Below are 22,088 nucleotides of genomic sequence, written 5' to 3'. Positions count from 1 at the left end.
GATCCCCACTAAAACCTCTGGAGAAATCCTTTTGTAGCTTCCCAATATTGAATAACTTGGGTTCTTCAGTCCTCCCTGAAGCTGCTGAGCTCCATCTCACACATTTGGGTCCTGATCTAAATGTGTGGCCATCAGTCTGCATGGAGTGCTCTGTCTGTACCGAGGTGGGACCATGGGGCTGTAATTCCCCCCAGGATTTCTTGGACCAGAGTGAATCATAGAATCACAGAATCATAGAATTGGCTGGGTTGGAAGGGACCTCAGAGATCATCAAGTCCAACCCTTGATCCACTACCCCTGTGGTTCCCAGACCACTGAGTGCCACATCCAGGCTCTTTTGAAATATCTCCAGGGATGGAGAATCCACCCCTTCCCTGGGCAGCCCATTCCAATGCCTGATCCCCCTCTCCATCAAGAAATTCTTTCTAATGTCCAACCTAAACCTCCCCTGGCACAACTTGAGACCATGGCCTCTTGTCTTGCTGAGAGTTGCCTGGGAAAAGAGCCCAACCCCCCCCTGGCTCCAACCTCCTTTCAGGGACTTGGAGAGAGTGATGAGGTCTCCCCTGAGCCTCCTCTTCTCCAGCCTCAACACCCCCAGCTCCCTCAGCCCTTCCTCACAGCATTTCTGCTGGATCCCTTCACCAGCCCAGTTGCCTCCTTTGGACCTGCTGCAGCACCTCAATCTCCTTCCTGAGCTGAGGGGCCCAGAACTGGACACAGGACTCAAGCTGTGGCCTCCCCAGAGCTGAGCACAGGGGCAGAATCCCTTCCCTGGACCTGCTGGCCACGCTGTTCCTGAGCCAGCCCAGGATGCCATTGGCCTTCTTGGCTACCTGGGCACACTGCTGGCTCCTGTTCAGCTTCCTGTCAATCCAGACTCCCAGATCCCTCTCTGTCTGGCTGCCAGAAGCCCTGGGGTGCCCTGCAGCATCTTCAGGGTGCACAACACACATGGAGCCACGAAGCACCATGCCCAGAGACGGAGGTGGGTGGCAAACCAGAGACGTGGGGGAACTAGGTCCAAAAAAAGCCAAGAAAAACATTGAACATAATTTCCTTTGTCCTGTGGACAGATCAGAAAGAGAGAAAGAGCTTGGTCTGCAGCCAGCCAGGGCTTGGGGTTTGTATTTGTAAAGGGAGAAGTGGGGATGTGGTGATAACAGAAGGGCATCACCTTGGTTTCCTCCCTTCCCTTCCCTTCCATCCAGGAGACTGAAACCAGGTGAGCAACAACATTTACCCAGGTGGGTGCTTCTCCAAAAAGCAAACACCACATCACCCTCCCAGCACCATGACCCTGAGAGAAGAGGGCAGCACAAAAGCGTCCACACACAGCCCAGGGACTTCATCAGCCACCCCAGAACCAGCTCAAACAGCCCTGTGGCACCTGCAACTTCATCAAAGAGTGAGGATGTCCCATCCTGTCACCTCATCACAGCCAAATCCTGGGTCATGGCTGCTCCTAGTCTGGGCACAGCTGATGGACAGCAAGGAATAAGCAGGGGACAGCCAAAATTTATGACTGGAAGGAAGCTAAGGCTTCAAAGTGTGTCTCCTAACACCAACCTTGGGCAAGAGGTTCATCTATGCCTCTTTACACCCCCTGGAGAACTTCTTTTGGAGGATTCTAAGCACCATCAGAGATGATCTGTGCTCCCTCAAAGTGTCTCCTGAAATGTCCATGGAGTTCCAGCAACAAAATACAACTTGTGGATGGTCCTACAGAAAGTTACAGCCAGATCACACAGGGCAGGTCCTGGTGAGTCAAAATCCTGGTGATTTGGTGATTCATATACTCCTCCCCACATCCTTCCTCCTCCAAGGGCCATGGGCCAGAGGGGGAAATCAGAGATGGGGCTGGGAGAAGGCTTTCAGCTCCTGGGTGGTGAGATGCTGATAGCAGAGGTACCAGGTCTGGCTTACAGCAGCTTAGAAGGGATCTGTGCCAGTTTGTTCCCTCTGGATTTGGGCTTATTGAAGTCCATTAAGGAAAAACAAACCCAAACCAAAACAACAAACCACACCAAAAACCCAATCAGTGTCATTATCTTGCACTTGGTGGTGTCATTTTGCTTCACACCAAAAAGCACTTGGTCTTTTTCCTCTGTACCCTTTGGTACATTTTCCCCAATAAAATTTCCTTCCAAATGCATTTAAAGGAGAAAATATCACCTTCATCTTCTCCAGTCACTCCAGTTCCACCCAGGGTAATAAAGAGCAAATCACCCTCTAATTGCTTTTCTAATTGGTGACTGGCTTCTCAGAAAGGTTTCCCAGGGCAGATTTCTGAGCTTCAGATTCACCTGGGGATCTGGATGGTGTCAAACCAGCTGCAGGGAGGGAAAAAGTTAAGAGGGGGGTGGGAAATAACCCTGTGAGATACAGCATCTGCTACCTGCCAGAAGCATTTTTTTGCTAACAAGGTTCTGCAAGGAGCAGAGCAGTCGAAATGCATGGCAGGGCTTGGCTGCTCCAGGAACAGAACTGCAAAATCAGCAAGAAAATCTATTAGCTGAGCTTCCCCCAGCCCGGGCACTGGGGAAACCAAAGGATCTTGTGTCTTAAATGTCACTCACGTGGCCCAAGAGGTGCCTGAACACAGTGAGCAATGGTGACACAGCAGGCACAAAGGTCCCCGTGCTGCCTTGCTGCAGGTCCCTGCATGGGGATTTTGGTTTTGCAAGAAAAGGGCAATTTAAAAATTTCCAGGAGGGTGACATAGGGAAGAGAAATAGTTTGGAATTAAGAAAACCAGGGGGGGGGAGGTTGTGTTTTCAGAGATTTGTGGGATCACAAAATGGTTTGGGTTGGGTGGGACCTCTGAAGCACATCGAGTCCAACATCTTCATCTACATCAGGTTGCTCAGAGCCCCCTCCAACCTGACCTGGAATATTTCCAGGCATCTACCACCTCTCTGGATATCCTGGGCCAGTTTTTCATCACCCTCAGTGTAAAAAATTTCTTCCTTATCTCAAGTCTGAATCTCCCCTCTTCCAGATGAAAACCATCCCCCCTTGTCCTGTCACCACAGGCCCTGCTAAAAATCTGATTCTCAGTGGCTCAGCTTCACATACATTGAGGGGTTCATTTTGTTGGTAACATCTACATCCTGTAAAGATGTTTGTGGGGGGTTGTGTTGCTTTTGTGTTGCTTCAAGCAGGCATCCCTAATGCTAATCCACCCAGAGTGTCTCTGTGTACACATCTGGATCTCTTATCAGCTCCCACACCACACAGAGGGCGTTGGACACTCCACCCACAGCAAACAGGACTTGGAAAGGGAAGTCACCAAAAAAATACACTCCCTACCACCCCTGACTCTGCTTGTGTAGCTCAGCACCATGCTGTGCTGTTTGTTTTGGCACCAGGAAGAGCTGGGACAAGATCTAAAGGTCAATTTGCAGGCTTAGCAGCCTTGATGGGTTCCTCTGCATTTTCAACTTCTGGATTTCCAACTACAAAGGCAGCAAAGAGAATTCTGTCACAGCAATGAGACCTGGAGGGACACAACAAGCACTGCACCTCCTCAGGAGCAGATGGAGAGGGAGAAGGATTGGAGGGAAACTGAAATAAGTGCAAAGATTTTGTACCCACTGTCCCCATGCCTCCTGCCCACATCCTCCTGTGGCCTTGGAAAGCTTCACCATTGCTCTGCCCAGGACTTTTTGGGTCTCCACCAAGCCAAGAAATCACCACAGCCTGGCTTTTAGCATCTCCATGCATCCAGACACAGCTCTCCTTGGATTGCTTCTCCCACAGTGAGTTGTTTTGATGCCACTAAGAAAAAAATACCCCCTGGCTCCTGACAGATCTGCAGATCTCAACTCCAAGCAGGAAAGACTTCCCAGGTCTCACTAAAAAACTGGGGGGGTGGGATGCTCACAGAAGTGAGATGTGTTCAAGACCAGGCTGGATGGGGCTTGGAGCATCTTAGTCCAGTGGGAGATGTCCCAGGGGTTTGGAACTGGATGATCTTTAAGGTCCCTTCCAAGTTGGACCATTCTGTGATTCTATGATGTTCCCCAGCCAGAAGCTGAAGTGTTCCCTCTTGATTTGAAGTCCCAGCCCAGTCAAGTGACCACAAGGGCCACTGTTCCTTTCTGGAAATGCTGTCACCTGGCTCCTTCTCAACCTGCATCACCTGAGCCAGCCTGACCCTTGAAAGTGCACAGAGCTTCAGTCCTGAGAAGTGAGGAACAGGACCTCTGAGTAAACACAGCAGCTCTCAGGGATGGCTCAACCTGGGTCTCCTTCTGGGCTCAGGCTACACTGGGATGTCAGCACCAGCCAGCATTGTTCTTGCTTTAATTATAAGAATTCCAAGGGCAGTGGATCCAAGGTTGTTCTGGTTTCAATTGCAAGTGTCTGGGACAATCTGGCACTTTCTGACCTTGCCTGCTGGGGCAGTGAGTTGAGACAATCCAGTGTCTTCTTGTCCTGGTACAAACAGAGTTTGTTGGCATGACCAGGCACTCCCTAAGTGTCCCCTATCACCTGATAAATGTACCCAAGACCTTAAACTTTCCCCCAATTCTTAGTACCTGTAGGCATGGGCTCCAGGGAGCTACACCTGGTGGTGGAGGAGAAGGAGAAACAAAGATGCTTATTTTTGCCATGACTCTTCTACCTTCAACCCCCTATGCCAGGATTCATCAAAGTGCTGCTGCCCACCTTCTCCCATGTCCTCCCACTCTCTCCTAGGGATCTCCCTTGACCAAACTCCCTTGGGTCAGTGCTAAGGAATTGCAGAGGGAGGAATAACCCTGGTCTGGCATTACCATGAGCTCAAAATACACCAACTCTCCAAAGCCCATCCTCTCAGATGCACAAGCACTTCTGGTTGTAGGGTCTAACCTCAATGAGAGGAGCAGCTTTGGCTTGATACTATCAGCATCATGCCCCAGATTTCTTCTTGGGGAGGTTCACAGACGTGGGTACAAGTGAGGGACCATGAACCACAGGCATGAACCATGGGGATGTTTCTTGCACCAATTTTGAGCCACCAATCCTCCCCTTTGGATGGTGGATGTGATGCTGGGGATGTGTTGGTGAGAAGAGAGGAACCAATTCAAGTGGTCCAAGCCCACCCCCTCATCACAGAACTATTGTGAAATCCAGGATGGAGCTGGTGTGGTCATGAGCTCAGCTGTAATGTTTCAGCCTCCAGAAGACATAATTCAGGTTTGGCACTTGTGCCTGCTGAACACTGCCTTGCCTGGATCCCAATTCCTGTGTCTCACTGAAAGCAAATCTTCTAAAAACAGAATGTAGGAAACAAATTCACCCAGGGCTTGTTTTTTTGGTTTTTTGTGGGTTTTTTGTGGGTTTGTTGTGTTTTTTTGGTTGAGTTTTTTGGTTTGTTTGGTTTTTGGGTTTGGTTTGGTTTTTTTTTTGGGGGGGAGGTTGTTTTGTTTTGTTTTGTTTTGTTTTGTTTTGTTTTGTTTTGTTTTGTTTTGTTTTTAATCATCCTAAGAGCCAAGAAATGAAAGAACACAAAGCTGCAGAGGAAAACCACTGCCACCTTCCAGAGTGCATATCTGAGGCTGAAACTTCCTAACTACTTTTCCTAACTACTTCCTAACTACTTTTCCACAGGGGATCTCCTCCACCTCCTTGGGCCATACTGTCCCAGGGTGAGGAATTGCTTGTAATTGTGGCACCTCAATCCAAGACCAGGACTTGACCCCACCACGGTCCAAATGAACCCCTGACTGTGCAAGGATGATGAATGGGTTATTATGAGTTCAAGTCATGTAAAGAAGTGACTTCCAGCCCACACCTCTTCTGCTTATTCATGCCCTGGGTGTAGCTTTGCAAACAAAGAAACCTGTTTTATGAGAAAAACACCCTCTAGAAATGCAGACTCACAAGCTCCTGTTAGCTGGGAGAAGGAACAAAAAGGGACATTATTTAGAGAGAGTTATTCAATATTCAGCCACCAGGAAAAGGCTGAGCTCCTGATACTGTTGAGAAAAGGAAGAGAAAAGGGACTTGGCAGCAGGGTTGGCCATGAGCACCCCAGTATTTGCTGGCACAGGGTGGTACCTCCAAGGCAGGGTTCAGCCAAAAGGATGAAGACTGCATTTAAAAGCTAAGATTTAACATCTACCCACGAGGCCACAGGCTCAAGTAATGAAACAGAGAGAGATCAACCCCAAGCAAGCTTCATCCCTCCTGCACAACATCACTCCCCCTCTGATGATTTCCTCCTGATCTGCTTGGCTTCCCCAGTAACACCAGTGTCCTGGTTTGGGGCAGGATAAAGGTGATTTTCTGTCTTGTACTTTTGCTTGCAGCTCAGTCTCTTGTAAGCAGCTGCACTGCTGAAATGAACAGCAAGTTTCTCAGGCAGTGGCTGCTGCTGGGACTGATCCCACTCCATGGTTATAGTTCCAGCTGGAGCCTGGGGTGCAGAACCAGGGACACTGCTCAGCTCTGAGCAACATTTTGCCCTCCAGAAAGAGTAAAAAGGTCCCACCTGCAGCCCTTCTTTGGGGAGGAACAGACAAGAGAGATGCCAGAATTGAGCAAACAGAGGATTCCATCCCATCCACCTCATCCTCAGGATAAATTGGAGGGATCACCAGGGTCAAACCCCTTCCTGCTTCCCCTTCTTCCCCTCTCCCTCTTTGCTTGGGCATCCTGGGAGGATCCCATCCATTCCTCTGCCTGTGCTCCTGATCCATCCCAGCCTGAATCTGTGTGTTCCTGCCTCCAGCTCCCAACTGCTGCTGACTCCAGGATTCCAGCCTGGATTTTCCAAGGGCTGCCCTGCAGCCTGGGTGGTGATGTGAGAGTTATTGGGGGAAAGAGGGGGGAGGAACCTGGGATCAATTTTCCTGTCTATTTGTATAGATTTAGTAATTATTCCTGTTTCTCATTCCTGTTTCATTCAAGCTGTGTAGTTCAGTTTCTAACCCATCAGTCTCTCTCCCTTATTCTCTCTCCTTTCTTTATCAGGAGAGGGGGGATTAATAGAGAGCAGCTGTTATTTGGTCTAATTGCCAGGACAGTGTTAAACTCAGCAACACGTGGTGTTTCCAGGCAAGACATTGAAGCCTTCAACTCCTGGTCACTTTGCTGCCAGTTTACTGGGAGACACAGAGATGTAGGTCTGGCAGCAGCAACAGCTCCAAGACAGGAACATGAACCAGCTGGGCCAGCCCTGGGTAGCACGAGGTCTCCACACAAACTCACTGCTTGGTTTTCATCAGCTGCATTCAAGGATGGTTGGACTTTTTGTCAGCTTCTCCAGTTATTAAGGACTTGGTTTACATTTTCCATCACTAATTCTAACAAGTATCATAACTGTGGTATTTGCATCACACCACAGTCAAGCTTTAACCATCCATGACCACTCTCCATTAAGATGGTTGGTCCACCCTTTTGCTTCCTTGGAATGCATCAACAAGTGGTGGTTTTTTTCACAAGGATCCAGAAATATCACAGATGTGGGATGCTTTGTTCCACCATCTCTACAAGAACACACAGGTCACCCTTCCCAAATTGCACTCCCTTGCCTTGTTGGTCAACAAAGCTCCTGGTGGCCCCAGATGTTCCTTAAAGGGGAGAACTGCTTCAGCTCACTCTTGCTGACCTGATTTCTTTTTTTTTGAGCTCTGAGTGAGACCCCACCAACCTCAAGGGCTGGGGAAGTAAGGCCAGCTTGTCCCTGCCCCAAGGAAACTGGGAACAGTGGTTGAAGAATAGATCTGCTCTGGGGCACCTGAGAAGTCAGGGCCAAAAGGGGATGAAGCCACTTCCATGAGAACATCACCATGGGTTGATGTTTTTGGCCCTACTTTCTGTGTCAAAGGATAGTCCAAAAGTGACCTGGTGGTGGTTTTTTTATAGAGATGAGCATCCAGATGAGGATGTGAAGGGGTCAACAGATCACACAAATTAGGACTTAACTCAGGAGGCTTGATCCTGGTGAGCTCAGCTCCAGGGCACTGCCCAAACCTAAAGGCTTTGTCCTCTCTCAAGGATGCTTTTTGTTCTAGAATCACAGCATCATTAAGGTTAAAAAGACCTCTAAGATCACCAAGCCCCACAAATGCCAACTAAACCATGTCCTGAAGTGCCATGGCCACATGCCATGTTTTTTAGACACCTCCAGGGACAGTATTGCCCCCACTCTCCTAGGCAGCCTGTGCCAATGTCTGACCACTCTTTCCATGAAGAAATTTTCCCTCATGTCCAGTCTGAATTGAGGCCATAATTATGTTAATGATTGGACTCAATGATCTTAAAGGGCTTCTCCAGCCAGAACAATTTTGTGATTCTATTCTCCTCCAGCCCCCTGGCTGCCCCAGTTCAAGACTGGTTTGTCCACAGGGGTGCAGGGAGCTGAGCACCAGGTCCCTACAACTACAGCAGCTGGCATGTTGGGGAGGAGGGATGGCCACCAGCATGGGTAGGATGGTCAGGAAAGGCAGCACCATCCCAAAGAACTCCTCCCCCCATTGCACAGGGTTTCAGCACATGAAGGTCTAAACGATGGCATTGGGCCATGGGGCTTTTTTTGGAGACAAAAATCCCACCCTGCCAAGCTCCTCTGCACTGCACATTTCAGCTTCATAAAGAGATTTTTAATCTTTGTAGGGCTTTGGGGCAGTATGTACACATTGTCTGCCTTAAATTATATATAGCAAGAAGAAAAAGGGTGCCCTTCCACTTACTGTCAAATCATGTTGGGGTTTTATGTGCAAAAGGGACACCTTGGAGAATTTAATGCTCCCTCCAAATGACTTAAGAGGGCATCAGTCTTTTGGCAACAGGAAAAGGACAAGCCCTTGCCCTGGGGTGTTTGCAAAGAGAGATGTTGGCTGCTTTTATGCATCCCAGGTCAACCCATTGGTGCCCCTAAACTGGAGCCCAGGCTCTGTTGAGTGAGACAAGAAGGAAAGATGATGGAGAGAGGGTTGGTACCTGCTGCTTTACAGGCATAGGTGTCCCTCTGCCCCCATCACATAGAATAGAATCATAGAATAGGAAGGGACCTCTAAATGCCATCTAATCCAACCTTCCTGCATTAAGCAGGGACACCCTCAACTAGATCAGGGTGCTCAAAGCCTCATTAAGCCTCATTAAGCTTGAATATCTCCAGGGATGAGTCTTCAAACACCTCCCTGGGCAACCTATTCCATTTTTCCACTACCCTCATGGTAAAGAACTTTTCCTAACATCCCATCTAAATCTACTCTTCATATCTGCACCCCAGGATGACCAACTATTTAATGGAAGAGAAATGCAGCAGCAAGAGAGTCTGCACACAAGACCCAAGGGGTGCAGGCTGTAGCTAAGCCAATTCACACCAAAAAAACCCCCACATCCCCACACAAATCCTGAGGGATTCATTCAAAACCATGGTGGATTTCCCTCTCTTGGAAAAAAAAACTGGAGGGTGCCTGGAGGAAGGAGGTCAAGTTGAGTTCAAGAGGGAATTAATTCAAGGAAGTTCTGTGAGGTCTCATAGCGAGGAAATCGGCCGATGCTGGTTCCTTCTGGCTTCCAATCCTCCAGATCAAGGAAACAGCTCCAGCCACCATCCTCCCACCAATGCTTCCTCCTCTTTGTTTCTTTTTTTAACCATTCCTTGCAGCCCCTGGAGGTTTCACTGCACCTCAGGTTTTATTTCCCTTCAGCAAGAGGCAGCACCCTGCCTGACCGAGTCCTCACAGGGACATTTTGGGGACTTTTATTTTGTCCCAGCAGGACCCATTCCTCCCTCCCTTAACACAGGCAAATCATCCCAAAAAACCACCCTGTCTAAGGGCTGAAAAGCTAGAATTCCCAGTTTGCACCAAGATTAAAAGCCTGAGTCTATCCAAGCCATAACTGGCTTAGTACCTGCTCCACAAGCTCAATGTCCCCCTCCAGCATCCCACAGCCAAATCCAGGAGGAATTGCACCACTCCTTCCCATGGGACTCTGAGAGGGCAGCAGCCCAGGGTTCCTCTCTGCTCCCTTTCTGCTCTTCCCCCTTAGCAATACAATAATTTCTGGAGACCAGTGTGCAGTTGCATTAAGAAGCAGCTATTAATCCAATCCACTGATTTTTACTGCTGGTTTTGCATTTAAGGCCATGTCCTTCTGATGCTGAGGACAGAGCAGACTCCCTGGCTCATTTCTTATCAAAAGCTGCAGTCAGCCATACCCATGCTGGGCAGCTTATCACTCCCTATCCTCACTGGGACAAAGTGGGAGGTTGTGGATGGTGTAAAAATGTAAAAACAAGGTCAATTCAGAGGTTTCATTAAGTGGTGACCATATTCTTTCCTGTCAAGGAGTGACCAGACTGGCAGTCAGCTCCAGGCTTTACTAAAAAAAAAGGCAGATAAATTAAAAGGCTCATAAATTCCTAAGCTGAGAAACACAAAGGTCTGGAAGGACTCTGATTCCCATGATGGATTTCTGGAAGATGCCAAATTTTACTCAGAGGAGATGGTCCCTCAGTCCACCCAGCAGCACAGAGGAGCCCCAGCATCAATGCCAACCATGAGCATCCTCCAGGCAGGATGAAAACTGAGTCAGAGGGACAAAAAAGCTACAAAAAGCTGAGCAAAGGCATTCCTGGAGGTTTGTGTTTCTGGCAGAAGGTTCAGGTGAGGGACCAGAAGCTTGTTGCCCCCTAACATTTTAATTGCCTCCTTGCAGTTGCTTTGGGTGAGCTCTCTGAGCAAAGAACTGCAAGAACTTAACCTCTGTCTTCCCCATTATGTTCACCCTTGGGTTTTTGCCAGCTTCTCAGCCTTTGCCATCCACTGGGGAAATGACCTTTTAATGCAGAAAGTTGGGGGCAGGCAAGTGTCAGACCTGCTTTCAGGGAATTAGTTCATTGACTCCTTTCCCCTTCCAGGAAAACCCCACAGAGACAGATTGTATAACTCTCACTCAGCAACTGAAAGGAGCTAAGTGCTTGATAATGCAAGGAAAAGGGGAGCTGAGAGATGCTGTCCCATCCTGCAACATCTCCTCATCCTCCAAACACAACAGCATCAAATTTAGGTGACATTGGGTATCATGGACAAACCTCCCCCCCACAAATCAGGCTCAATGTATCTCAAGCCAACAAGGAAGTGGCTTCTGGAAAATGGCATTTTCTCAGTCCCCAGTATAAGATTCCTCTTGTCTAGCTGAAATAAAAGCAAGCCAGGGCTGTGAGGGAGAGCATCTTTCGCCAGAGCCACAAAAGAGCTGAAAATGTCACAGCCCTACTGCCCTCTGACCTCCTGCTTCCCACAGCCCTTCCCAAAACACTCAGCCTCTCTGCCTCTCCCCAGACTGCTTCAGCTCTCAGAATATTCCCTCTAAGCAACATCATTGCCTCTGCACCCCAATTAAATAATATTTTATTTAGCAAGAGCCTTGCTTTCGGCTGTTTAATCAGCACATCCCTTGAGAATTCCTGCAGAGATCATAGAATCATAGAATTGGCTGGGTTGGAAGGGACCTCAGAGATCACCAAGTCCAACCCCTGATCCACTCCCTCCGTGGTTCCCAGCCCATGGCACTGAGTGCCACATCCAGGCTCTTCTTAAATATCTCCAGGGATGGAGAATCCACCCCTTCCCTGGGCAGCCCATTCCAATGTCTGATCCCCCTCTCCAGAAAGAAATTCTTTCTAATGTCCAACCTAAACCTCCCCTGGCACAACTTGAGACCATGGCCTCTTGTCTTGCTGAGAGTTGCCTGGGAAAAGAGCCCAACCCCCCCTGGCTCCAACCTCCTTTCAGGGAGTTGGAGAGAGTGATGAGGTCTCCCCTGAGCCTCCTCTTCTCCAGCCTCAACACCCCCAGCTCCCTCAGCCCTTCCTCACAGGATCTGTGCTGGATCCCTTCACCAGCCCAGTTGCCTCCTTTGGACCTGCTCCAGCACCTCAAGCTCCTTCCTGAGCTGAGGGGCCCAGAACTGGACACAGGACTCAAGCTGTGGCCTCCCCAGAGCTGAGCACAGGGGCAGAATCCCTTCCCTGGACCTGCTGGCCACGCTGTTAATGCAAATGCAGATAACTCAGTGCTCACAAGCAAACACTGGAGAGACATAAAAATCCTGAAAAACAGGGCTGGAGGGTAAAATTCTGCCTCTGGGGGTGGGAAGAGAGTGTCTCTGGTGGTTGCTACCAGCCAGGTTAGAACTCACAGTACAGAGAACCATCCCTGCATGTCACCTTGAGCCAGCCACTGACTGTGACAACAGCCTGCTCAGAAACCCTCCTGCTTTGTCACCTCTCATTCCACCACCTTTTGTGCAGCTTGGCCTTAATTTGACACCCTGAATCCTTTAGGATCTCCTGCCCCAACTGCTCTGCAGCTTAGGGAGAGGCCATGAGGTGCTTCTGAGACACAGCTGGGGACAGGGGGAAACTCAGCGCCCAGCAACCTCTCCCAAGGATATGGAGGAAGAAACCTTCTCCAGGCTCAACCTTGCTCCCTAGGAAGAGCTGAAGGAGCAGGGAATGGCTCAACATCACCTCTGTGCATGGTGTAAGCCTCCCACCAGGCTTCATTTGCTTCCCAGTGGCACAGAGTGATGCCCAAATTGGTCCTGGCCAGAGACCAGTCCCAGCAGCAGGTCAAGGCTTGGTGGACTGAACCTGAACCATGTGGTCCTCCTTGCTGCAGAGAGAAAGTCCCAGGAATATTAATAACGTTAATTAAGCCCTGTACCAATCCCATGGCACCACTGGAAGTGGCCTGCACCCAAGAAGAGGGTTTAGGACAGTGATTGGATGAGAGGAACAGTTTTTCCACAGGGTCGTTTTTCCTCTTCCACTACAGGCCATCACTGTTTGGTTTTTTTTTTCCAGGGGATCCAACAGACACAGTTGGGTGCCCCCCACCCCTCCTTATCTCTGTCCCCCAGCCTGCATCTCATCCATTCCCTTCTCTTTCTCCCAGTACCACCCTTCCTTCCCCATTTATCTCCTTCCCCAAAGCCCGGAGATGTTCCCCAGTGCACAGCCTGGAACCCCAGCTCTGGCAGCATTTCTGTCTAAAACAGGGAGGGCAAAACCCAGAGCTTGAGGATTCAGGCTCAAGACTTTCTCTATGGGTGCTACCACTTGCCTGAGGACAAAGATCTCCCTTGTCTTCATCTGGTAGGAGGCAGAGTGGGAGGGAGAAGGAGTTTCAAGTAAAGAACTAGGATTTGGGCTTAGCCCAAACCTCTTGCTTTAATTTCTCATGCAACAGCAAAACATCACTGCCAGGAAGAGCTGCTGATGCTGCCCCAGCCAGCTCCAAAATCTGCTTTGGTCTAGCAAGGAGCAGCCAGTCTCATTTTTAAGTGGATTCACCAAAACAAAGATCTTTGGGACCCCTTTCCCAGCTCAGGGTGATGCCACAGCTTCTCTCCCTGTGACAGCCTTGAGTGATTAAATTTCTGGCATGGCCATGATGCATCAGGAAGATGTCCCCCAACAAAACCCCTGCCAGGGATCCAACAGCTGCTCCCTCTGCAAAGATCTGGCAAGCAGAGCAGGGCTGGAGGCCAGGGGAAAGCAGGGAGGAAGGGAGAGAGGGAGGACACCCTGCTGGAAGGATAAAGCTGAGCTGGTTCCAGGAAAGGCTGCAACAGAAGATCACAGAATGCCAGAATGGTTTGGGTTGGAGGGGACCTTAAAAATCATCCAGTTCCAACCCCCCTGCCATGGGCAGGGACCCCTCCCACAGCCCAGGTTGCTCCAAGCCCCATCCAACCTGGGCTGAGACATTTTCAGGGATGGGGCAGCCACAGCTTCTCTGTCAGCCTGGGCCAGGAGCTCAGCACCCTCACAGCAAAGAATTCCTTCCTAAAAGCTCAACTAAGCCCCCCCCCCCTTCCAATTTAAGATGCAGGAGTAACTTGAAGCCAAACAATCTGACCTAGGAAGGATTATTCCTGAGCTGCTCCAGCAAAGCCCACCAGCCACCCCCTTTTCCTTCCTGCCTAGAAAAAACCTCAAGCAAGATTGAGGGCACTGAAGTTTTGTTGTTGGGTTTTTTTTTTTTTTAGCCAAAGCAACCTCAGGCTTTGGAACCATGTGTAGGAGCAGAAAGGATGAGGGAGGTTCTGGTTGGGAAGGAAGGGATGCACACACAAGGGCTGGGTTGTGTAGAGCTGTGTAAATATACAGGGATGAGATGATGCCAAAGCTCATTCATACATTTCCCATGCAAATGCTTTGCCTGACAAAGTCAGCTCCTACGTATCACTTCCCTTCCTGAATCAGAGAATCACAGAATGTTGAGGGTGGAAAAGACCTCCAAGATCATCCAAATCCAACCTTTGACTACCCATCTCCTTCAGGATCAGGTCCAAATGCCTTTTAAATGCTTCCAGGGATGCTGACCCCTGGGATGGTGACCCCACCACTGTCCTGGACCACTCCAATGCCTGACAACCCTCTCAGATCACCAGCCAGAGCCTTTCTGAGAAACCAAACTTGTTTTTAAGAGCCATTGCCTTTTACTTCTACTCCACCCCCTCTGCTCTCACAGCAAAGCTGCAGGCATGATGAGCTTTTGTATTTTATCATGCAGTTTCAGCTGAAATTTTCCCAAACAAACCATGGCCAAGGCCCTGAGAGATAAGAGAGGTGGGTACACACCATCCCCTCCCTGCAGACAGTGTCCTCAATACTGGCAGACTCCACTTCTGGGTCAGAAACTCCCCAAAACAACACTTGCAAGATGCTGGGTGTATCACTCTGCTTCTTCTAAACAAAAATAAATTTTGATTGACTGAGGAAAGATTTGTTGGTTGCAACAGAAAGAGGATGCTGGAGGGACTCAGTGTGGCTTAATAACCCTACTGAGCAATTCCCACACAAGCAGAGAAATCGATTTGAGTTTCGTGGTTATTTTGGGCCCTACTGAAGGCTGCATTAAAAGGAGAAGCCAGTGATGTTCCTCTGAACACTCCACACAGTTTATCCCATGCAGCCTCCAGCAGTTGCTTCCAGCTCTTCCTCCAGAAGCTTTGGGCATCGCTCCATCTGTGAGACCCTGGCTTTGGACACAGGGGTGTAGGGAGAGGACAAGGGAAATGGGTTCAGACTTGAAGAGGGGAGATTTGGGCTGGATATTAGGAAGAAATTCTTTCCTGTGAGGGTAGTGAGACCCTGGAACAGGTTGCCCAAGGAAGCTGTGGCTGCCCCATCCCTGGAAGTGTTGAAGGTCAGGTTGGATGGGGCTTGGAGCAACCTGGGCATGTCCCTGCCCATGGCATTGGGAATGGAACTGGATGTCTTTAAGGTCCCTCCCAACTCACATCATTCTATGGAAGAGCCCAAGGCAGGGCAGAGGCAAGTCAGACTTCCTCCCACGAAGATCTCAGTGGGATGCTGGGAGGCTCAGCCCCTCCTACCATACAGAAAGAGTCACTTCAGATCCAACCCTCCCTTCACACAAAGCCCTTTTTGTCCATCACACCCCTGGCTGCCCTCACTGGCACAGACACAGCACTGTCCCACAGAATGCCAGAAGAATGGCTGGGCTGCCAGGGAGTGAGGAGGACAACAGCAGCTGAGGCATCCCTGCCACCCTTAAATGCCACCAAGCTGTGTGCAGAGCAGCATGGGCTGGGCAGAAAGGACTGAAGGCAAGAAGGGAAAGCCAGATGTGTTAGAGGCTGTGATGTTGCTCCCTGGGAGGCCTTGGTACTTCACAGCATCCCAGACTGGTTTGGGTTGGAAGGGACCTTCAAGATCACCCATTCCCAACCCCCCTGCCATGGGCAGGGACCCCTCCCACAGCCCAGGTTGCTCCAAGCCCCATCCAACCTGGGCTGAGACACTGCCAGGGATGGGGCAGCCACAGCTTTGCTGTTCCAGGGTTCTCAGCACCCTCACTGCAAAGAATTTCATCCTAAAATCTCATCTCAATTTCCCCTTTTCCAGTTTGAAACCATTCCCCCCTCATCCTATCACTCCATGCCCTTACAGAAAGCCTCTCCCCAGCTTTTCTGTAGCCCCTCGAGGTACTGGAAAGTGCTCTAAGGTGTCCTTGGAGTCTTCTCCAGGCTGAACAACCCCAACTCTCTCAGCCTGGCTCCAGAGCTCCTCCAGCCCTCTGAGCACCTTCCTGGCCTCCTCTGGACTTGGTCCAACAGCTCCATGACCCCAGAACTGGACCCAGCACTGCAGGGAGAGCTCACACAAGACTTCATGGCCAACCCCAAGCAGATGGCCATGCCAGGACCTACAAGTTCCCCAAGACAGAGTCCTCACCCCCTGATTTGCATCTTCTGGGCAGGCACTGAGGACAGAAGAAGGGGCACAGTCAGCACTGGGGACAGGGAATGATACTGCCAGCCCCTTCCAACCTCCCTCCTGGCTGTCTCACCAGACACAGCAGTGTGGAGCACATGCAGAGTACTTCTTGCAGAGGACACCAATTTTGCACAGAAGAAGGATGGGTTAGACCACCTACCTCCCAAAGACCCCAAACCACCTCACCTACCCAAAGCTTATCTTCTTTTCCCTTTCCAAGTGGACCACAAAGTGCATTCAGAGAGAACCATTTGCCCTGCTGGACCCCCCCATGCTTGACAAGAGCATCCAACACCAACCTGGCTGCAGAACACCCCTCTATTTTTATGAATGGGGAAACTGAGTCACAGAACAGCATCCTGGACCTGCAGAACAGTCTGGGCCTGGGTGCAGCACATCTCCCCAATGGCCCAAAATGCCAAGCCCAGGTAAATAAAACCTAACGAGGAGAAGAGATGTTGGCTGGGGCTTGGTACCCTTGGTGAAGGATGAGTTACACATTTTTGGTGATTCCTCAGAGCAGAGATGGTGGTGTCAAGGGGATGGGTGCACTTACTTTTGGTCTCTTCCACTGGATGCCCTGGATCCTTGACTTGTAGAAGAGTGAGTTGTCGTTGGCAGGGAAAAGGGGGTCCTCAAAGAGCTGCTTCTGCCTCTGACACTCCTTCTTCAGGGAGGCGTAGCGCTGGTTCTCGTAGGGCTTCACCGAGGAGAACATCCTCCCCTGGAAGGACAGGGAAAGCAGGAATGAGCAAGGTCCACTCAGGGATACCCAGTTCTCCTCCACAGCACGTTTTTAGTCCCAGGAAGCACCTCTTGTTCACTGGAGGAAGCATCAGTGTGCTCCATCTGGCAGGAAACCGGCAGGAAAAATCCTGCATCTAAACAAGGAGTGGTGGATGACTCCTCAAACTCAAACATACCTTGCAGATCCCCTGGACATAGATCACAGAATGGTTTGGGTTTGGGTTTGGGTTTGGGTTGGAAAAGACCCTAAAGATCATCCAGTTTCAACCCCCTGCATGGCCAGGGACCCCTCCCACAGCCCAGGTTGCTCCAAGCCCCATCCAACCTGGGCTGAGACACTGCCAGGGATGGAGCAGCCACAGCTTCCTTGGGCAACCTGTTCCAGTGTCTCATCATAAATAATCTCTTCCTAATCTCCAACCTCAATCTCACCTCTCCAAGCTTTAACCCATTTCCCTTCTCCTCTCCCTACCCCCCCGTGTCCAAAGCCCTCCCCCAGCTTTCTTGGGGCCCCTTCAGATATTGGAAGGTTGCTCTGAGCTCACCTGGGAGCCTCCTCTTCTCCAGGCTGAACAACCCCAATCCCTCAGCCTGGCTTCCCAGGGAGCTGCTCAGCCCTCTGAGCATTTCAGTGGCTCCTCTGGACACCTTCCAGGAGCTCTGTGTCCTTCTGATGCTGGGGACTCCAGAACTGGACACAGGACTCCAGGTGGGGTCTCCTATCTGGGATTCCCATTTTCCCCAGTGTGCCAAACACCACCAAAACAGGCACAGGAGGAGATGACAACTTGTGTCCTGGTTTTTAGTCAACTCATGACTCATTTGGAGAAAACACAGCCTTCAGAGGCAAAGGACAAGGCATGCCCTGCAGGCTGGCTTTGCACAGGTTTTATGGGGGGGCAGAGCCCTCCCAAGAGCTCCCCCCAACCACTCAGCCTCAAATCACAGACACACATCTCATAATTTTCAGAGACAACAGTTTCTCAGTAGGCTTTATCAGGTCTGGTTTTAATTAAAAAAAAAGGCTTCTTGGCAGAGTGCCACCCATTTCTGGATTAATTATTTGGTCCTGACAAGCCTCTGGCTTCCAGGCAGTGATGGGAATTCAGCAGTTCCAGAAGGCAGCAGGAAACCATTGCCCAAATGCCCCCCCAGAGAGAGTACATTGCCTCTCCATCACCCCTGATGGTTGGTCACTGGGTAGCAACCACTTTGGTCAGGTCCTCATCCCTGCAGGGTCCCTTTTGTCCCCACAGCAGGCACAGGGGAAGAGGGAGGTTTACATTTTTTCCCTTTAGCAAATTGCAGACCTTCCTCCTGAGCTCTTTTGCTAAAATTTCTCTGTATTGATCTATAACAGCCACGTGGAATCCTTCTCTCACCTCCAAATGAGATGTCCTTAAAAAAATGTTGGCCATTAATGACCCTACTGGAAACACCTCATTTGATTTCCTAAAGAAATGGGGAGTTATGTGTCAGGCAGTCCCAGCTGTGGTCTCCAGCATCACCCATGGCAAAAACTAAGGATGTCACATCCAGGGGACAGATGCATCCAAAGAGCTGGCCTGAGCTGGGATGTGTAGGAACCAGCAAGGTGGGTATTGGTCTCTTTTCCTAACAAACAAGTGATAAAACAAGAGGAAACAGCCTCAAGTTGTGCCAGGGGAGGTTTAGATTGGATATTAAGGAGAATTTCTTCACTGAAAGGGTTGTCAGGTCCCAGGCTGCCTGGGAAGTGGTGGAGAGCCCATCCCTGGAGGGATTTCAAAGGTGTGGAGATGTGGTGCTGAGGAGCAGAACCACTGGGTCAATGATGGGCTTGGCAGTGCTGGGTTAATGGTTGGACTGGATGATCTTCAAGGGCTTTTCCAGCCAAAATAATTCCATGGTTCTACATGCTCAGTGTGCTGAACATCCACGGGGACTTCCAATCACTGCATGTTGAGGGACAAGGCCGTGGTAATGGAGACTGATTGGAAGCAGCTAATCTGGAAATATCCAAAATCCCAGGGATTACAGCATCACTTACAGCTGGGCATCAGTTATAGGAGCTGGGGCACATCTCTTGCTAATGAATTTCTAGGATTAGCTGAAGGCCAGGAGGTGTCTGAGAGCTACCTCAACACCCACCCTGCTTAGAAGAAACCTCCAAGAGCATCCCCCACCCAGGTTGGTGGCCTGGCAGAGTTCTGCAGAGCAGAATTTATCAGCCTGATTAGCAGCATCAGAGCTCAAGTGAACCCCAAAGCATCCCCTCCTTGGCTGCTCCTCAGGTCTCTGCTGCAGTGGGGCAATTTTTAAGGCAGCTTGTGGGGTGCTTTGTGATGGCCACCCCCCTGTCTCCAGGTCACCCAGAGCATTCCAGCCCCATGCCCTGAGATGCTATGACTGCAAATAACTGTCCCCAGGGGCAATTAGGCCTTTAATTAAACATTGAACTGCAAAAGAGGCACCACCCTGGGTGGGGTTGTGTAGAATGGAATCTTACAAGAAAGGCATGGAAGTGCTGGAGTGTGTCCAGAGAAGGGCCAGGAGGATGCTCAGAGGGTTGGAGCAGTTCTGGAGTGAGGACACTGAAAGAGTTGGGGTTGTTCAGTCTGGAGAGGAGAAGGCTCCAAGGAGACCTTATTGTGGCCTTCCAATATCTGAAGATCTGAAGTAGCTACAAGAAATCTGGTGAAGGACTTTTTAGGATGTCAGGGAGGGACAGGACATGGGGGAATGGATTCAAACTGGTGGAGGGGAGACTGAGATTGGAAATTAGGAAGAAGTTCTTCACCATGAGGGTGGTGAGAGCCTGGCACAGGTTGCCCAGAGAGGTGGTGGAAGCCCCATCCCTGGAAGTTTTTAAGGCCAGGTTGGATGGGGCTCTGAGCAACCTGATCTGGTGGGAGGTGTCCCTGCCCATGGTTGGACCTGGATGATCTTAAAGATTCCTTCCAACCAATGAAATTCTATGGTTCTATAACTGGGGCAACAGGTAGATGCATCTCCAACAAGAAGAGCATTGGCACTGGATGGTCAGCATCCCACCTACCCTGAGGTCTCTCTACTCCCATGTCCTCAGTGTGGAGGAAGAACACAGTGAACATTCAGCAATGAGCCTCCAGCACTGTGGATTTGAGATTTTAGAGTTTTATAAGTATAAAAATGTCTCTGCCCATGATGGGAGCATTGGAAACAGATGACTTAAAAGTCCCTTCCAACCCAAAACATTCTGTAATTCCAAGATTCTGTAACATCTTAGCTTGCAAACACCTGACCTCAGAAAAGCCTTAAAAATCAGACTCATTTGGGTTGGAAGGGACCTTAAAGATCATTTACTTCCAACAACCCTGCCATGGGCAGGGTCCCCTCCCACAGCCCAGGTTGCTCCAAGCCCCATTTAGCCTGGGCTGAGACACTGCCAGGGATGGGGCAGCCACAGCTTCTCTGGGAAACCTGGGCCAGGGACTCATTTCTCACTGCGAAGAATTTCTTCATCCTATCTATTCTAAATCTCCCCTTTTCCAGTTTGAAACCATTCCCCCTTGTCCTATCACTCCATATTCTTGTAAAAAGTCCCTCCCCAGCTTTCCTGGAGCCCCTTCAGGCACTGGAAGATGCTCCAAGGTCTCCCTGGAGCCTTCTCTTCTCCAGGCTGAACAACCCCAACTCTCAGCCTGGCTCCAGAGCTGCTCCAGCCCTCTGAGCATCTTTGTGGCCTCCTCTGGACTTGGTCCAACATCTCCCTGTCCTTTCTGGACCCAGCTCTGCAGGGGGGGTCTCACAAGTGTGGAGCAGAGGGAGAGAATCCCCTCCCTTGACTCGCTGGTCCCATTCTGGTGATGCAGCCCAGGACACAGTTGGGTTTCTGGGCTGCCAGCACACATTGCCAGCTCATGTCCAGCTTTTCATCAACCAACAATGGCCCAGGATCAAAATCTGTAATAAGCATCAGATTTGCTCCTTGCAGAAAAGCAGACAGCCTCTGTGAGCAGTCAGGGAAGGCACCCTGCAGCCAGGCTGTCTCCAGATCTCCAGGAAAGGAAGGATGTGAAGGACAGGGGAGATCTCCCCAGGGAGGTCATGGGGACATCTCAGGAGTGAATGAGCTCCTTTGGAATGACAACCAGGCAGGACTTTCCCAGTGACAGCACTGGCTGCTACAGAGAGCCCTCTGAAAGGTTGGTTGGCAGCTGCCTTCTGCAGGCTCCCACCAGGCTGAGAGAAGGATACTGCTGCTCACACCAACACAGAGATGAACTCCCTGGACTGGTGCATGAGCTGATGGGTGGGAAAGGACATTTCCAGGTGAGGTTGTGCAGAAAGAACCAGGGAGATGTAGGAAGAGAGCCTGGAGAGGAAGGATGGGAGGGATGGTGCCTTGGTAAATGCCTCACTCGAGTCAAGACAAAAGTTTTGGATTTGATGCAGGAGATGCTGCACATTCCTCCACAGCCTCTCCCATGGCCCAGGGCTGGCACTTGGCTGCTCATTCATAAAATTACTGCAAGGACAGCTTGGAGCTGTGTTTTCCAACGACCCTTGCAACAGCAGCTTCCAGCAGATGCCCTGGACAATGTCCATCCCTATGAGGACAAGACCGTGGTCCTCCTGGCCAAGGAGCCCAAATTTGCAGCCCAAATTTGCCTGTGGGAACAGGGCCAAACTCCTTCCCCTGCCATCCCTACCCTGTGGTGACTGTCACCTCGAGAGCCATCTGTCCTTGCTGCCAAGCTGCTCTCACATCAGAGGATGGAGGTGGCTTTGAGTTGTAAGGGAAATGGCAAGCAGAAGGAACAGGGATACTGTTCAGGATCATTTCTTTTCTTTAAAAAACAAAACAAAACAAAAAAACCAAACCAAAACAAAAAAAACCCACAAAAAATCAACAGAAAAAAACCAAAAAAACACCACAAAAAAGCCCAAAAAATCAACCAAACAAAAAAAGCCAAGCACAAAACACCTTGCAAAATAATTTAAAAGGAAGGGGTAGGGGCAATGTTCTCAGGGCAGTGTTAAAATTCATTACTCCCTCTAATTTGCAGCATTTCATGCTTCCCTGCCACCACCTTAAAGTGCTCCAGGGCTGCCTAATTAC

General features: G+C 50.1%; 1 protein-coding gene across 2 annotated transcripts in view; it reads right to left on the bottom strand.

Moving 5' to 3' along the window:
• CAPN5 (calpain 5) overlaps positions 1-22,088 on the bottom strand; it is a 65,659-nt gene that overhangs the window by 30,945 nt on the left and 12,626 nt on the right. For both annotated transcript variants that reach the window (XM_071766897.1, XM_071766960.1), the window contains exon 2: positions 16,815-16,982. In XM_071766897.1, the coding sequence (XP_071622998.1) occupies positions 16,815-16,976 (162 nt within the window). In that variant the 5' untranslated portion in view covers positions 16,977-16,982. The remainder of the gene's footprint in view (positions 1-16,814; positions 16,983-22,088) is intronic.

The sequence above is a fragment of the Heliangelus exortis genome, chromosome 1, assembly GCF_036169615.1.
Source record: "Heliangelus exortis chromosome 1, bHelExo1.hap1, whole genome shotgun sequence".
In the NCBI taxonomy this organism is placed as follows: Eukaryota; Metazoa; Chordata; class Aves; order Apodiformes; family Trochilidae; genus Heliangelus; species Heliangelus exortis.
The sequence above is the reverse complement of the archived record's forward strand: the minus strand, read 5'-3'. Positions and strand labels throughout refer to the sequence as shown.